The sequence below is a fragment of the Gouania willdenowi genome, chromosome 5, assembly GCF_900634775.1.
Source record: "Gouania willdenowi chromosome 5, fGouWil2.1, whole genome shotgun sequence".
Lineage (NCBI taxonomy): Eukaryota > Metazoa > Chordata > Actinopteri > Blenniiformes > Gobiesocidae > Gouania > Gouania willdenowi.
Window position 1 is genome coordinate 28045008 of NC_041048.1, and position 19151 is coordinate 28064158.

The 19151-nt window shown below is 37.6% G+C and overlaps 1 protein-coding gene across 4 annotated transcripts in view; it reads left to right on the forward strand.

Moving 5' to 3' along the window:
* Positions 1-19151, forward strand: part of kif21b (kinesin family member 21B) — a 93127-nt gene that overhangs the window by 65197 nt on the left and 8779 nt on the right. For all 4 annotated transcript variants that reach the window (XM_028446665.1, XM_028446667.1, XM_028446666.1 and 1 more), the window contains 5 exons: positions 3994-4130; positions 4736-4916; positions 5052-5216; positions 7756-7873; positions 7957-8127. In XM_028446665.1, coding sequence (XP_028302466.1) covers positions 3994-4130; positions 4736-4916; positions 5052-5216; positions 7756-7873; positions 7957-8127 — 772 coding nt within the window. The remainder of the gene's footprint in view (positions 1-3993; positions 4131-4735; positions 4917-5051; positions 5217-7755; positions 7874-7956; positions 8128-19151) is intronic.

The window sequence follows — 19151 nt, forward strand, 5'->3', positions numbered from 1 at the left end:
TTGCCTTTGTGTTTAATATACTTAGCACCATCCTGTCTCCACCTGCTGTAATTATCCCATTATACCCCACCTCTTCACCTCCTCTGCATGATTTAAACATTGGTCAATTTTTCATTTTTTTTTTTTTTTTTACCCTTTGGGCTTTCTGCGATTACTGTGATGCGTTTTTCAGTGGTCACACACACACACACACACACACACACACACACACACACACACACACAGTTAAACTAAATTGAGCAGCTGCTGTGAGGTAGATGTGAGGCTGGACCCTCACAAGGACCCACTTTGTTTTGTTTTATGGAAAACCTTGTTTATTCAATACAAAAATGAGCAAATCCATCAATATCAGTTTTTTTAGTTTGACAAAAGTACTTCTGCAGCTAGATCGATTAACATCTTGGATTAAAACACAAGACTAAGATTATATTCACAGATTCTTGTTTCAATTTTGTAGCCCATAAAAAGAGTATTAAAATTACAAGATCGGTATTGACTTAAAAAGTTTTCACAATAATATCAATAGATAAATTAAATGTATGATAAATAAATCACAATTGAGTAATTAAAGTTCAGGTGGAGTGCATTTTCCAATGTGACATCAACTTCAAGAAAATACTGGCTAAATATACATTATATTAAACAGAATCATTCAACCGGTGTCGTCAGTTTTCAATGATTCTTGACACAAAGACTTGCGTAACAAAGTTGGACACTGATTGTTTCTGTTACCTGTACCTGTTACATCCCATATCTCACCAATGAGGTTGCAGAAACATTGCTTTGAGTTATATAAAATATTATTTATATCCTTTGTGACAAATTGCAACTAAAATATCCAACTTGTGCATTAGAATTTTATAGTAAAGTTTCTTGAGCTATTGCTTGCTGTTCCTTGCTACATCATAGTAAGCTACTATTTGGATAATAAATAGGACAAAAACTTAGTGATGCACGCTCTTATCAGCCCATTATCGGTCTTAAGATTAAGTATCATTATTCATTTATTAAGCTATTTGTTTATTTATTTTTTTAAATCAGATAATTTTCTTTGGTCTTGCCATGTCAGACAAGTTATGGGTTAATGGTAGCCTGCCACTATAAGCATTAATGCCGAGCCCTACCGCCTCATCCATTAGCAGCTTCTATCAGAGCACACCATGGAATGTGTCACAGAAGCTGGTGAGAGATTAATCAGTTTCTGTATTTAGAGCATCCTATTGCTGTATTAAACAGCAACAATACTTTACAAGCAAATGGTTCTCTAATTCCTGTTTGGATGATTAGAGCTTAGTTTTACCTTTAAGGTGTTCACTTTATTCTTAGTGTAACTAAGCATTTTGATTAACTTTTTGCCAAGGATTAAATCTCAGTTGATGTGAGTTTAGTAATACTACTGTAAGGGTAACAGTATATGACAAGTGTATTTAAAAAGAAAAACTATACTTCAATAAAGAAAAAGACACTCCTTTTTAAATGTTTTTTTTTAAACATTATTATTTCATACATTTACTCCTGTCTGCTAATATTTCTGCCCTGCTGGAGCTCTCGCCATCATGATGTTATTCCCTTGATATATATCCCCTGCTTATTTGTCACATAACCTTTTCATCCTGGCTCAAATGGTCATTAGTGTAGAGTTTCTTATATTGTGGAAGCGGATCCTGATGATAACATCTCGTGATGTTTTACAAATATTTTGTGTGTGAGGTTGATGTTCAGGCTTTTGAAAACACAATTTTCAGCTTATTTTGAGTCTCTGTTTGTTTTTTTTTGTTTTTTAATTCAACTTTGTAAAACTGCATGGAGACTGCTTTACTGGCTGGGGATTGAGATGTTTTGGTTGGTTTTCGGTTAGTGTTTGTTGTGCTGTGAACAAAAATTGACAGTGTTTTTTGTTTGTGTGTGTTTTTTAATGTTTGAAGTTGGCATACATGCAGCACAGGAGAGAAGCATGTTGCTATTTTGACAAGCTTCAAACTCACCATGTTTTTTTTAATATTTTGTAAATTCATTCAGTTGTGTGCCTAATCAGAGTTTTTCTCCTTTCACCATCACCTTCTTGTTCCCCACTCAGTGCACAGCTCTTTAACACACACACGCGCGCGCACACACACACGCCAACGCGCACACACACTCCAACGCACACACTAACCACTACTATAAAGCCCACAAGGGGCCAATTTACCCCACACTGAAGTCCCTCTTCCTCTCACACTCGCCCTGCTCTGTCACACTGTTGACTACATTCCAGCCACTCTGGAACTCAGGCCTGTCAGTGGGTCAGAGAATAGGATGGAAAGAGGGCATATGGGAACCGAATCCTAAAGGAAATGTGTGTGATTTAGTTACATGTATTTTTAATTAATTATAAATGTCTCGATTTTTACATACTGTATATGTTATGGTGGGAATGAATGGGTTTTTAGGTAGAAAACCCTGATTATGTTTTTTAATGGACAAGGGGGAGGAGCCAAGGGCTATAGAAGGGAGCCAGTCTCTGCTCTCCCTGTCAGTGTATGTCTTGTCTGGGTACAATGAAGGTAAGTCAGAAGGCCTCTGTTATTTTGTTGCATTTGCAGTTGTATATATTGTAAATATTTATTCTCTTTTTCTGTTTATTTGTCTAGCGCTCCTCTTCATCCTGGAGTTTTTTTTGTTGTTGTTGTTCACTTTATGGAATAAAAGCACTTAAAACATATATTCTGGCTATGCCATCATTTATTTAATCAGAACCACGTCACAGGGATGCACCGAAATTTAAATTATTGGTCAAAACCGAAAATAAAAAACCAAGCCCAAAAACCAAAACACCAAAATGATTTTTTATGCAAATGATGAGTCCCATTGCATTTATGGCTCTGAATGTGTACTAACCTCACTAAAATTAAAACATTGTAGTTGTATAAATGAATGAATGTTGTTCTTACATTGATTACAATCCATCAATGTAACAACAATATAAAATAAGAAAATAAAATGTTTAACTTGTCCTCACTCATACATTTAATAATATTGTACAGACCTATAACTTACTGAGCTGCTGAAAGAGTCACATTATTTATGTTATCTCAATAAAACAAAGTGCGCAGCTTTGTGTGCTTTGATTGCAGCGTGCATCATTTCTTGTGCGCATTGGTTTAATCCCATTCAAGTAATGATCTTTATAATGTGGACCAAGTATCATTGTGATGTAATAAAGATAATCTCTGTGAAATTTGCACTTATACAAATTCTTCTGTGGATACGCAGCCACGACTCAGGCTGCTGTGTTGACCGAGGACGATGCGTAACTACAGTGTTGACATGACACAGAAACATAAAACACACTTAGGTGCTCCGTCAGCTCTGCTCAGAAGTCGCTTTAGTGCTCAGATGTATTGAAATACAGCCGCTACGTCAGTCTGCGGGCAAGTTGGCCCATTTCCAGACAAGAGCATACGTTTACCGCAATGTTTCAGCTCTGTTTCGGCCCAGTTTAGGTTGTCTTTTTTTGGTGAGAAAAGCGTTTCGACTGAAAACCATAAATGCACTTTTGGGCCATTTTTGAGCAAAAATTTTGGGTGGCCGGAATTTCCTTGCATCACTAAATTTTAAAGTTTTTTTTTATTAGCTAGATCAGCTGAATGGTGTAGTACCAGTATCAGGTTGCTTTATTATATCATTCAAAAGGCAGCAGAGATGGTGAAAACAGGTTTAAAGATTAAAAATTTAAAGATTAAAAATTGCATGCAAAGATATGATGGGGGGAAACCAATCTGTTAACACTAATATTTTTAATTGCCTTTTAAAACAAATTGAAGGTGTTTTTATTTTAAAAGTCATTTGCAGAGCAAAGGCAAATTGTCAAGTTTATCTGAACATGTCTACGTTTGTGTGTTTTTATTTTTTATGCATGCTTGTTTCAGTGTCTGCAGTGTTTATGTGTTAGACAGGCAACATCTCTATATTCTGCTAAAGAAACTTGATACTATGCTTGTTTGTGAACCGTAGGGGTGTGATCAATTCGATCGGGGGTGTGAAGGGTGGGCGGACGGCTCCCCTTCAGACTGTGTCTGTAGCAGAGGGCCACTCAAAGCCAGTGCTGTGTGTGGATGCTACAGATGAGCTGCTGTTCACAGGATCCAAAGGTAGGAACATCACTTTTTTTCTCCATGTTGACTGGCAAGAACTTTACTAGCGAACTTTAAAATGGTCAGTAACAAATAATTTATATTTATTTTTCTAGCATTATATTACAAGACGTTAGTGTACCTCTTTGCATTATGTACGGTGTTATAGACAACTATCAGGCCAATGTGGTAAAGATGCTAATCCTGATAATTTTTAATTAGTTAAAATCATAGTGTAGGCCTCATAGATCTCCCCCTCCATGACTCCACATCCCACAATGGAATGCACGATAATGTCAACAAACTATGTCTACGTAGATGAAAACATACTTTCAAGTGGCAAATATGACTTTTTTTTTTGGAGAAAGTAATGTTTGAGTCATCGATCTATGAGGCATAGACTATGATTTTATCTAATAAAAAATTATCAGGGCTATTTGCTTTAACTTTTTTCTAACCACCGGGCCACAGTTCATAACATGCCCATTTCCTGCACCTGAATTTGGTGTATATCTGTTATTGCACAAAACTGACCAAACTGGTCAATGTCAGTGTATACAATGATTTAAAATACAATTGAGCATGAAGGCTAGGCTTTTACAAAGACCTCCTTCTCCCTCCAGATCGTACATGCAAGATGTGGAACCTGGTGACGGGCCAGGAGATAGTCACTCTAAAAGGCCACCCAAACAACGTGGTATCGGTCAAATACTGCCCTTCCTCCGGCCTGGTATTCTCTGTCTCCACCTCCTACATCAAAGTGTGGGACATCCGGGACTCTGCCAAATGTGTCCGCACGCTCAGGTAAGTTTGAATTGATTATTGGCAAATTCTTGATCTTGATTGGATTAAAATGATTTGCCCATTGATATGATGTGATTAAATTTGAATGATCTTATGTAGAACTCACCAGGAGAAAACGTCTCTTTGCCTTCACAGTTCATCAGGGCAGGTGGTTTCAGGCGATGCATGTGCAGGAACCACCACCCGCACAATTACCTTTGCTCAAGGCGAGTGTCAGATCAATCAGATAGCCCTCAACCCTTCAGGATCTGTGCTCTACGCTGCTGCTGGGAACATCGTTCGTATGTGGGACCTGAACAGGTACGTCGATTTATTCATTTATGATTGTATCCCAAATTAAAGACCATTGTAAATCTTGTAGTTCCCCTCCTGTTTGTTCACTGATTCCTCTGTTGCTGGATGAATGTATGAAGCTTTATATTTGGTAAACGTCTGACAGAGTAGATTAAAATCTCAAAATCAAAAGGGCACATGCATATGCACTGTGCCGTGAAAAAGTATACCTGATATTTTGCATTTTTATCACACCTAAATGTTTTGGATTGTCAAACCAATTTTAATATGTCACGAAGACAACCCAAGTATTTATAAAATGCAGTTTCTAAATTATGATTTTATTTAACTCCTTCAGTGCCAGCCATTTTCAGAATTTCTACCCCCCTCAGTGCCAGCTGTTTTATGACTGATTTTTAAAGACCCACAGAATATTTTGTACTATGCCTTTCTGAATTCTGACACCAGATTCTGAAATATTAATTTCATCAGAAAAAATAATTTTGTTTATATCTTGTTTCAGTCTTCCATAATCAGCAGTTGAATAGAGGCAAGTTGCACACAAATTGCCAGTTAGTGACAAAAAGCTGAGAAAAAGGCTTTTTCTGAAAAAACCTGTGTCTTTGAAGCAGTTTTGTTTTTTAACTTTAGGGACACCTCAATATTGGTTTCCTTCTATAAAACTACAAAAACAACACTGAGACCTGGATTTTGATGGCAAAATTATTATTATCTTGCTATCTGGCTCAGAGTTTAATGGTTTGCTTACTGTATTTTGGCCGTCCTCCAAGTCTCTCCCCCGTCATTCTCCCCACAGGCAACTTCCTCCTTCTACCGGACATGCCGAGCGTCATGCCCCGTTTTTTTTTTTTTTTTTCATCGTTTTCTCTCACCATCGCAACATTCTCAATAGTCCACTTAGTTCCACACATGCTCTGGTCGTGTATGCTCTGCTGTGAGCTTTGGCATCAACTCTTGTAGTGTAGCGTAACTTCCTCTTCCTCCCGACACTCAGAGATGACCCGTTTGGCCCGGTTAGCTGCTGAATACTTCACAATATCACTCAGTAGCGCCATAATCTCCCTCGTCCCTACGTCTTCCTCCTTAGCTAATGGCAGCATCAGTGGCTAATCTCTCATCTCTGCTGTTACCTTCAGGGCACAGTTGGTCACTACATCAACGGAGAAGCCTGATATTCACAGTAGAACTCCGTTACAGTGTGTCCTAGCAACTTCCGTGAAAAAAAGTAATTGACGTAAATTATGTCTTTGGCACTGATAGTTTGGATTTGAAATTACGTAATATTACGTCACTGGCACAGAATTAAGTGGAGTTAAGGGGGTAAAAAATCCAAACCCATCTGACCCTGATGTGAAAAAGTAATTGCCCCCTGAACCTAATAGCTGGTGGGGTCCCCTTTGCAGCAATAATAGAAATAAAGTGTTTGCATTAAGTGATGAGAAGTCTTTTGTATTGCTGTGAAGGAATTTTGGCACACTCTTCTATGCAGAATGGTTTTTAACTCATCCTTATTAGATGGTTTTTGAGCATGAACTGCCTGTTTATGTCACAAGATCTCCATTTGATAAAATTTCAGACTTTGACCTGACCTCTCTAAAAACTTAATTTGGTTTTATGCGAGCCATTCAGAGGTGGATTTGCTGATATGTTTTGGGTCAATGTCCTCCTGCACAACCTGAGTGCTTGAGCTTTAAGGCACAAAGTGATGGACGGACGTTCACCTTCAGGATTTTCTGCTAGATGGCACATTTCATTGTTTTATTAATCACAGCAAGTCGTCCAGGTCCTCAAGCAGTGAAGCAGCCCCAGATAATAACACTGCCACCACCAGGCTTGATTGTTAGCATCATGTTCTTTTTCTCAAATGCTGTGCTGTTTTAATATTCAAGTGATTTCCTGATTCAACAATCATAACTGTAATCAAGCCTGGGTGTGACAAATTAAACTGTACTCAAATTTCAGAAGACAGTTAACTCATATTTTAACAATCGGGGGTCAATTACTTTTTCACATTGGGTCCGATGAGCTTGGATTTTTTAACCCCCATAATAAATAAAATAATCATTTAGAAACAGCATTTTATATTTACTTGGCTTGTCTTTGTGGGACATTAAAATGTGGTTTGATAATCCAAAACATTTAAGTTTTATTATGCAAAATAATCATGAATCGCGAAGAGGGCCAATACTTTTTCACAGCACTGTACAAGAGTATGTAAATAAAGAGGACTATTTCCATGGTAGTCGGTCCTCTCCATAGTGTTTAGAGAGATGATGAACAGATTGAAGAAGACAGCGACTCAATTTCTTGGTCTCTTTAATAATCCAGAAAAAAATAAAATAAAAAATGCATTAGTCATTTAAGCATCATCTCTACTCCATTTGTTTTGTTTTTTTTTTTTTGGCCACCTTTACTCAAGTGTCTTTTTTACTACACTCTGGTGATAAAAAGTTATTTTGTTAGTGTCACATCCACTTAGAAACTTTTCATAGACCTTTGTCTCAGTGCTATGGGGTGTGGCCTCTTGTATTTTGTGTGTTTGTAGGATGCAAGCGACTGGAAAGTTGACCGGCCACATTGGCTCTGTCATGTGTCTGACAGTGGGACAGTCTCTGATGGGTAAAGACCAAGTAATCACTGGATCCAAAGACCATTACGTCAAGGTAGCGGTCAGAACATGTTTTAATTTAATTTTGACAGTCACAGCGAATGCTTCATTGCCACCTGCTATTTGTGTTTGTTTTAGGTGTTTGATGTAGCAGAAGGAACCCCAGGTAACGTCAGTCCCTCACACAACTTCGAACCTCCTCATTATGACGGCATCGAGTGCTTGGCTGTACAGGGAGATGTGCTGTTCAGTGGGTCGAGGGACAACGGCATCAAGAAATGGGAGCTGGAGCAGCAGGAGCTTACACAGGTGTGTGCATGTTTTAATGTGTTCACGTCAGCTTTTTGGCATGTGTCTCAGTCTTTGTCCTGTATAGATAGTGATGCCCACAGGGATGAATGAGGAGGAGATTTAAAATCAATGTGAATGTAGATTTCTGGCATCATTGTTTAACACAAAGTTGCTTTTTACATTACATCATGCCTTTAGCTAGCATGTATCATGCATCAGCCTCCAAGAATAATATTTCATGATCTTTTGACCCTTAGTTTGGTAAGGAAAGGCCCAGAAATAATGTTACTCCTAATACATGCATATCTAACACACTGTAGTATAGAGTGTACATGGATTCTGATCTTTTGACTGCTGTTCAAAACCCCATTGAATAGGCAAACTCAAACAGGATTCAGTGGCTACAGCAGCCAATAAAATTAGGGCTTGCAAAGAAAAGTTTTCCATGATTGGATTTCCACTTAATGCGACATCATCACAATCGTGATTTGGAAAAAGTTGCTGCGGAGCCAATATTAAAAAATTTACATCTGAATATTTTTAGTGATGTTTATGAAGTATTCATTCAAATGAAATTTCCAACTAATCAAATGTTATATATTAATCAGCTTTCCAAGTCACTTTTCATTGTTGCTGTAGGTATTTTCTTGTTGGAGCATGTAAAATCAGCTAATTTTTTTTATCTGTTACGGTTAAAATTAAGATAAGTTTTATTGAACGTGAGAAGAATCTAAAGCCTGATTCCTGAACCACCCACACCTCTGACAGAATGCAGATTTCTTTATTAATGTCTGGCTTTAGGATTATTTAATTGATACCTAGTATCCATTTTGGTTTGAAATTTAGTTGATGTTGCATTGTAGAAAACCAAGTCATGACAACACCTGACCTGTTTGTAACAGTCAGCATCTCTGAGATCCAGAGCTATTTTAATCTACTACACTATATGTTGTAAACAGGCAAAAGATGACAGATCTTAACTGGATTATTGAAGTACATACAACGCATAGTAAGCTATTTATATTGCTCACATATTATTTTTTGATTTAATACACATTTAGTTCAGCAGTGAAACAGATCCATTATTTATTTCAGTTAGACACATTTATGCAACATGACAAGCAGTCATTCAATTCAATTCAACTTTATTTATATAGCGCAAAATACAACAAAGTCATCTCAAAGTGCTGAACAAAATATGAAGTCCATAGTAAAAAAGAAAGAACCCAGCAAGATCCACATGAACAAGCATTTAGCAACAGTGGGAAGAAAAAAGTCCCTTTTTTGTATAAGAAGAAATCTCTAGCGGAACCAGGTTCAGAGGTGGCAGCCATCCACTTCGACTGGTTTGGGTTAGTGAACAGAGGGTCAGATTGGATAGAACGATAATAGAATAGTCCATCCGAGTGTCCCGGACGAGTTGAGCCACGAACATTGATCAGTCCATTTGAGTGTTCCACTAACGAGAAACTGTATTTCAATTGGATTAAAACCTGAAAAACAATTTTTCACTTCTCACAAGTCAACTCTAAAGCAAAAGTGATAATAATTCTTTAGCTGAATTTGAGAGCGAGAAAGATTAAAAAAAAAAAAAAAATTCTCAATGACATACACACACCTTAGCCTGAACTGAGATTCTTACCCTGTTGTCCCACACTCAGGTCAACACGGTCAGGGTTCTCATCAGGACGTTTTCACAACGTTTTGGGATCACGCAGCACACAAATTTTGAAATTTCTAACACTCTGAGGGACAAATTTTGTGAAGTAAAGCTAAAGTTGTTATTGCTTTACTTTAAAGTCAAGTTATTTGTTGAATTGATGAAGGATCTTGATTAATGGAGTTGGAGAGTTACTCATGTTTCGTATAGGTTCTCGACAAATAAATACTCAAACACTGTATTTACAAGAAATTACATTACATTGTTCAAAAGACTGATTCGAAGACGTGCTTTTCAAATTTAAATGAGGTATTATGTGGGACCTGCAGCACTGTTATGAATGAACCCGTCCGACCCGAATAAAACCGATGTCTTTTAAATTTCTAACCTGTTTCAACCCAACACGCGTGCATGTAGAATGATCCGTTGAAATAAAGCCATGTCATGCAAAGTAAACAACTCTTCGGTGTAAATGAGATGATAAAACAATCCCGACAAGGACGTCATTGATCGGATCCACGAATTAAGACATTACAGTCGATCGCATTAATTGCATAAAATGCAAAATATCGGCCAATCCGATACAGCTGATCAGATCGGTGTAAAGCCTAGTAATTATGGGTTACAAAGCGGAGGATGCACACAGGCAACAACGGGGCAACTACATAGCTGCAGGGGTCTTTGGTGTCCTCAGGTGAAGACGGGAGCATCTGCGCAAATAACCTGTAATAAATAGACTGTACGGCTGACGTATGCATTTCTCAGTTATGCAGATTAAAACCCATGGACACCTGGAAGTCCCTTTTGTGTCCAAGTGTGCAACAATTATTACGATAGTACCGATAAAGGAAGGAAAAAGGAAAAAACAACAGAAAAGCCCCCTACGCTGGTTGAAACACACCGTAGAGGGCCCCTACGATCAACAGCGCTGCGAGAACCCTGACGGTGCCATCATGTGTGATGACATAGTAAAAAAGCGTTGCACAGACTAGGTGTGTGTGTGTGGGTGTTTTAATGCATATGTTGACTTTTTTATTTGGTGTCTCATGGTTGTCCTCTGTGGCCTGCATATCTTAATAATGTATAATAATCCATCTTGTGGGTGGATGCTGGCTTCTGCATTTGCATACACAATAATTTGCTCTTCCTCAAAGAGTGTTTAGTGCGAGCTGGGTTTGACAAAGTAAGAGCACGGTACATTAATATTTCATATTGCCTCTCTCATTCTGTGAGCTGTGGTTTGCAGCATCTGATGTCCATCCCATTTATGAAGCAGTTCAAAACCAGCTTTACTCCCGCCTCTTTAACACCTGTAATTATTATCTGATGTTATGGGATGAGATTGTAGACTGGGGTGTAATCAAAAGTAATGCACATGGCTGTGAAACCCCACCTCTTTCAGCAGTGCTGTTCAGCTCTGACCTTTCTGTTTAGATGCACACTCCATCATGTTTTATGTGGGCTTTGTGAAGCAATTTGTTTTTAATTACTGTACACTGTAGCCTTGGGATTCCCAAGTTTTTTTGATACATCTCCTAATACGATTTCCGAAAAGAGTTTCCCGTGTGCTGGCATTTTTTGGTTTTATTGCATCAACACAATCTAAAGGAATGGTTGGGCGTTGAGGGTGTAATACTTGTGAAATAGGCCTCCTGCAATAACAAGTTAGACAAATCTCTGCATATACAATGGATATAAAAAGTCTACACACCCCTGTTCAAATGCCAGGTTTTTGTGATGTAAAAAAATGACACCAAGATATAATTTCACAACTTTTTAGACCTTTAATGTGACCTATAACCTGTACAATGCAATTGAAAAACAAACTGAAACCTTTAAAGGGGGAAAAACTTAAACAACTTAAAATAACCTGGTTATTTTAAGTTGTTTAACTTAAAATAACCAGTTAAACAGACTAATACTAATACTATGTCTTAAACATAGTATTAGTTTAAGACATGCACACCCTTAAACTAATACTATGTTGCAGCACCTTTGGCTTTTATTACAGCACTCAGTCTTTTTGGGTAAGAGTCTATCAGTGTGGCACATCTTGATGAGGCAATATTTTCCCACTCTTCTTTACAAAACCGATCCAAATCTGACAGATTGCGAGGGCATCTCCTGTGCACAGCCCTCTTCAGATCACCCCACAGATGTTCAATCGGATTTAGGTCTTGGACTCTTCCAAAACCTCAATGTTATACTGGGGAAGCCATTCTTTTGTTGATTTGAATGTGTGCTTAGGGTCATTGTCGTGTTGAAAGATAAAGTTCCTCTTCAGCTTTCTAACAGAAGCCCGAAGGTTTTATGCCAACAGTGCCTGGTATTTGGAACTGTTCATAATTCCCTCCACCCTGACTAAGGCCCCAGTTCCAGCTGAGGAAAAACAGCCCCAAAGCATGATGCTGCCACCACCGTGCTTCACTGTAGGTATGATGTTCATTTGGTGATGAGCAGTGTTTTTTTTGCGCCAAATATACCTTTTGGAATTATGGCCAAAAAGTTCAACCTTGGTTTTATCAGACCATAACACATTTTCCCACATGCGTTTGGGAAACTTCAAATGTGTTTTCGCAAAAATTAAGCCTGGCTTGGATGTTTTTCTTCGTAAGATAGGGCTTCCATCTTGCCACCCTACCCCATAGCCCAGACATATGAAGAAGATGGGAGATTGTTGTCACATGTACTACACAACCAGCATTTGCCAGAAATTCCTGCAGCTCCTTCAATGTTGCTGTCAGCCTCTTGGCAGCCTCCCTGACCAGTTTTCTTCTTGTCTTGTCATCAATTTTGTTCTTGGTAAAGTCACTGTTGTGCCATATTTTCTCCACTTGATTATGACTGTCTTCACTGTGTTCCGTGTTATATTTAATTCCTTGGAAATCCTTTTGTACCCTTCACCTGACTGATATCTTTGAACAATGAGATCCCTCTGATGCTTTGGAAGCTGTCTGCGGACCATGGCTTGTGCTGGAAGATGTGGCTACAAAAATGTCAGGAAAAGAACAGCTTTAAACTTTAAATGGTGACAGGTGTGCGCTGACTCCAATTTAACATGAGTTTGAATGTGATTTGTTAAATCCGAACACAGCCCCGTCCTCAGTTATAAGAGGGTGTGCACACTTTTGCAACCTCATTCTGTTTTTTATTTTTACTTCACCTCCCTGAAAGGTTTCAGTTTGTTTTTCAATTGCATTGTACAGGTTATAAGTCATATTAAGGTGGAAAAAGTTATGAAATTATTTATCTCTTTTTATATTTTTTCCCTTGCTTAATTCTACCAGTACAGTGCCCGTTGGAGGTGTGTATTCATATAGGACCTTACGTATGCTGGCCAGACGATAACTCTGTTCTATACCTGTTTGAGCCGCACGACGTCTTGTCACACGTGCAGCATTGCTGGCCAGGCGGGCATTTTGGACTTCAGGTGACTCAACATCACGTGCCTGGCGCATTGCCTCACGTTTCTGCTCTTTCTCTGCACGTCGATTTTTTGGCAGGATACAACCAAAAGTGATTTGTAGAATAGTAGTTATAGTAGTAGTAGTAATACTAGTGCGTGCGGCTCATTTTGTGTGTTTTTGTATAAATATTTAGTTTTGTGTGTTTTGAGTCATTTTCATGTTTTTGTTTGATGTATTTTTCTGTGATGTGTGTTTTTTGGAGTCATTTTGTGTGTTTTTGGAGCCCTTTTGTATAATTTTGTCCATTTCCGTTGTCATTTTGTGTACTTTTTGTATGAATATTGTTTTATTTTACTCATTTAGTATATTTTTATAATAGATACCTTTTGTATGGTGAGGGCGTGTTTGAGATGTGTGTGAGACTCGGACTCTCTCCATCTCCTTCGTGGGTTTTCTTCCACACGCACACGCATCAGCTGCGCGGATGCACATAATCCGTCACAGGTTGTTGAGAGGAAAAAAAAGGACCCGTAATTACAACGAAAAATAAACATTTTGCACTCTCACACACATACACGTGCATCAGCCTAACACATAGAATAATATAGGAAGAAACACTCACCCTTGCGCAGAACAAACGATAATCATCGTGGAGCCGTGTTGCGCTTGCAAAAAAGTTACTTTCCTCTGTCTGAAGAACCAGATAGTTTGTGATATGGTCGCTATTGGCCGTCAGCACAGCCAAGGAGACGGAGGAGGAAGTGGAGTCCGTCACCTGTGATTTAAAGGAAGTTTGGAGTCACAGGAATAATTTTAGAAAACCTTAAAATATTAACTTAAATAACTTTTAGCAGTACAAAAATGTTTTTAACATTGACCTTTTTTAAACCCAAACAAACTGCAACACAATGACGTCATGAACCGGATGACCGGAACGGAAGTACTATCTCAACCAATCTTGTTCAAATACACAAACAATCTTGTACACATCTCCTAAACAAATTGCAACAAAACATTCTTACTAGTGCTGGGAAGATCTGCTTTTTGGGTGCCGATTCAATATATTGCAATTCTGCAAGAATTGTGATTTGATGGCAGTTATTGCGATTTTAATTTCCTTGTTTTCCTTTTTAAAAAAACAAAAAATAAATCAAACACTTCTACAAACAGTGAGTCATTGTAATGAATAAGCAATGCACATCACAAGTCAGTTGATCTGACCTTTATTTCAACTGCAAGTGCAGTGTTAACTTAAATGTAGAATTCTGTGGAGAAACATCAATATTAAATATTGTCAAATGAAAATCACAATTGCTTAGCCTTTTTTTTACTTAAGACCTTATGTCTAACATTCCTAACCATCGTAGCATATAGACAAGTTGGAATGGGAAATAAACACTGGCCACAGTGTAGCCATACATCTTGTTGACAAACAACCCTTTGATCCAAATGGCAAACTAAGGGTTTGCAAAATAAGCTACAAGGCAACTTTCCAGTGCTTTAACTGTGTAATTGGAGTTGAAGTAGCATCAGGAGACCCTGTAAACATGACATATATTAAATGGCCTGCAGTAGTATAAGGAAGAAGAATCAATTTTAATGCTTACATCACAAAAAAACAATGGAAATGTTGTTGGGTTGGCTGTTGACACAGTGTTATATTCTCTGTCTCAACTCCTTTGAACAACAGACCCTATTGTGTGTGAGTGAGCATCTCCTGTCAATGGTAAATTAAGTAGAAACCTTGTTTCTTCCAGCGTATAACAGACTCCAAACCACATTGTGTAACAATAAACTGCAATTTGGAAAATGCAGCAAGTGTCCTCCTGCCTCATTACAACCTGACTGTAGGGTGACACACTGATGCAATGGATGATACGCGAGTGTAAGCAGCATGAGTTCAAAGCTTCTGTCTACAGTATCTTCTACTCAGATTTACTATCGCAACAATTCGTCATCGGAAAGTGCGAAAAGTAACTTTTCTCACGATCTTATTAAGCCACAGTGGTCGTCTGCCTACTTTGTTGTTCATTTAAAGCTGTTTACTATCTCTGCTACCTTGGATAGTAGTGTATAAGTTACAGATGCTTGACTATCACAACTGCTACTCAATTTCATTGTTTTTGATAATGGAATGTGTATTTTGTGTTGAATCAATAGCTGGTTTCATGTCTTTGTGGTTCTGGCGTGTGATACCCTGAAATATGTACACTGCCTCGAGCCCTATGCCAGCTTGTATAGGTATCTGAACCACCACAACCTTGTACATGATAAGTGTGTGCAGAAGATTAAATAAGTAAAAAAATGAGCATTCAAAATGTAGTGCCAATGTGTGATTAGGATAGAAACAGAAGGGGAAAAACGTGGAAATGTCTGGACATATAAAGATGTTGGATGTTGTTTGTTTAGGATTTGAAGTGATACAGTATGTGTTCAGCTGAGACAAGCCAACATGAGGCAGCAAAACTCACAACAAAAATAAAAACCTCAATTTGATACAGATACTTATTCATTTTAATGCATTTTGGTATATACAGTATTTCACCTCTCTAGCAAAGTGTCTCAAACTTAATCTAGAAAGCATTCCAGTTTCGATTCAAAGGCTTGATGCGTAGCTAACGTGTCAAGCTGAGCTGAGTAAGCGAGACAAATGAACTGCAATACAAATGATCATCAAAATGCTGTTGGTCCTACCGTCTGATTTAGTTAAAGATAATCAGTTCTGTTTCTGAACTTTCCCCCATGATTGTATTGTCTTGATTAGCTATTCTCCAGGGTCAGAGGCGCTTGAAATTGAGCTGTTTGGTAATTATGCCTTACAGCATTGTAAAAAAAAATGCACAGATTGGACTTTATACTTGATCTTGGCTTTTTTGTGTGAATTACTGCATGCATGTAGCGTAGCATGGAGGGGACCAGGTTGTGCAACTTATTGAACCCATGTTGCTTTGAAAGCTGCCTTCAGCTCATCTGAAGCATTAAGTCTGGGGTCCAATCTTTCTCTTGACAGGTGAGTTTTCTGGCCAATCAAGCAATGTGCCTTGTGTGTATTAAACCAGGTATTAATCCTTTTAGCGGTACGTGCAGATATTTCCATTAAGGGTGCAACGATTAGTCGACATTGTCGACAAAAATCGATAACAGCATTAGTCACCGACAAATGTATTTGTCGACAATTGTCAGTTACGTCATCAACGTCGTCTTCAAGCTGCGGATGGAGCTGGACATTGTTTTTCATGAGAAGTGGCTCATCTCACCTTCTATATATCTGTGCTCAAAGCTGTATGCACGTTATCAACGCGATTAGCGGGACATATATCATCAAAAACATTCCCATTGGTTAGAATATGTTATTGTTACCAGGAGCTCAGCGCTGTCGACGCCGCTCACACCCACAGCTCTGTTCTTCAGTCTACCTGAAGCTGTGATGAGCAGCAACACATCACGCACCGCTACTGTTCAGACCAGACACCCACCCAACATAGTGAACCATCAGATCCACCCAAAGTTCCCACAAACACGTTGATTGTGCTCTATTAAATCATGCTAAGCTAACCCACCATCACATAATACTGGGCTAAGAGCTAATGCTACCCATTGCATTAAAGGAATAGTCCAAGTAAAAACTACACGTCTTACTGTCAAGTTGTTTATGGTCTGATTTAACACTTTATTGGAAGGATAAAAGCTAAACATGTCACACGTCGTGTGAAATAAATGTTAGCATAAATACTAATGTCACTATTCATCTGTCCCAACTTGTGAAATGCAATATATTTAATTATATTTCATGTGTTTACAGACAAAGCTGGTTCCATTAGACAGTAATGTAACTATTGTGTTTATTACATCTAAATATCCTGAATGAATAAATCATCAAGCTTGATCTGGTTTAATTATAGAAATCAGAGAGATATTTATCAACTTTATGTAATTCATTAGATATAAACTAAACTAGATTTAGCAGCAGTGGTTTATATTAAACAGTGAAAACCCTAATGTAGTTATTTTTGCCTTTCAAGTGCTTTTTATTTTCTGTTAGAAAATAATTTCACTATTAATGAGGAAATAAATAGATTTTATACAATAATGACCAATATGCACAAGCTTTTTAATATTACTGAAGCAGATTCTAGTGCTGACGTTTTGTGTTCGTCAGGAACCTGGTTACACTAAGTTGGGAATTGTTTTATTTATTATTTTTATTTGTCATAATTTGACCCAAGCCAAATTTAAAAGATTGTAGCAACATAGAGAAAATTAATGTACAATTTGTTTTCAGGTTAGTCGACTAATCGTTTCAATAATCGATGACTAGTCGACTATTAAAATAGTCGTTAGTTGCAGCCCTATTCTCCATTAAGCTAAAAAGTGAAGCAGTCGGTGCTTTAAAGTTTCTGGTTAGAGGATAACATTGATTTTGGACTTCAGAAAACAAAGTAAACCAGCACCAGTGGATGAAGTCTCCCAAAAAAATCATTGGCTGTGGAAACTTCACACTAGACTTCAGACAGCTTTGATTCAGTGTCTCTCCACTCTCCCACTTGACTCAGAACATTGGTTCCAAAATGAAATACAAATTTTACTCTCATCTGAAACAAAGACTTTTGACCACTGAGCAACAGTTCAGTGTTTGTACTCCTCAGCTCAAGGAACACGCTTCTGATGCTGTCTCTGGTGCAGCAGAAGCATTAACACTAGGAATGTGACAGTGGTAGTCATGTCCTGAATTCATTTGTGTGGATTGGTTCTTGAGTCCACTCCTTATGAATCTTTCTCTTGATATTGAAATGACTTTTCTTTCAAATTATTTTCAGGCTGAGGTTATCTATTCTGCTTGTGAATCCTTTTGTACCACACTTTTTCCTTTCACTTAACTTTCCAATAATATGCTTGGAAACAGCACTCTAGTCAACAACCAGCATCTTTTGCAGTGAGCTATTGTGGCTTACATTCCTTGTCAGGGTTGGGGTCAATTACATTTTTCAATCATAATTATGTCTTTAATTATCCATGTTCACTTACAATTCAATTACGATGACATTGACCTGCCTTTTTTCTAGTTACAATTAAAATTACAATTATTATTTTCCCCCTAAAATCAATTACTATTACCTTTTCAATTACTAAAGTTCAAATTAAATGAATCACAATTACTGAGCCTTTAATGAATAACGCCATAAAACGTAACCTTCCTCTTGTGTTTGCTTTCTGTGAGCATCTCTTATACGCTTCAGTTTTGACCCATGTCTTAAGTCAGCTGTACATTACACAATTTTTTTTTAATCCATCATCTAATGTGTTTTTCATCTCAGTTTTCTTGTTAAGCTTCCTAATCAGTGAAAATCTTGGTATTAATATTTTTGGTGTGGGCGTCTGAGTGTTTTTTCTGTCAGTATACCCCTAGATTTTTATTTATTTATTTGTTTAAAATGATCCTGAAGAGAACTGACAGGTAAACTTTATAAGACATATTTTATTGTTAACTACATAGGCCTATGTGTAAGCTATAGAACTGTAATTACAATTCCAAAGTCAATTATCTGAACTCAATTACAATTCAATCACGATTACAACAGGGCTGTATTTTTTAAATTTTTATTTCAATTATAATTGATTCATAATTGTATTTAATTACCAGTTATGCGATTGCAATTATAATTAAACCCAACCCTGTTCCTTGTAGAGGAACTGTTAAGTCAGCACTCTTCTCCTTTCATTGTTTAGTGAACATTTTACTCAAAATATAGATTGACCACATTTCTATGTTAAAGCCCTACTTTTTTAAAATCTGCCTTATGTAACGTTTCCTTGGATAATAACTTTGGGTCCTTATATAAAATAAATTTCTGAAATACATCACCCTATGTGGAATGTGTGTATACAATATAAGTTTCCCTATCTGAACTGAATCACTGAAATATTTTATTGTTTGCTTATTACTCGCGAACCTAAGAATTTCAGCTTTGTCTTTT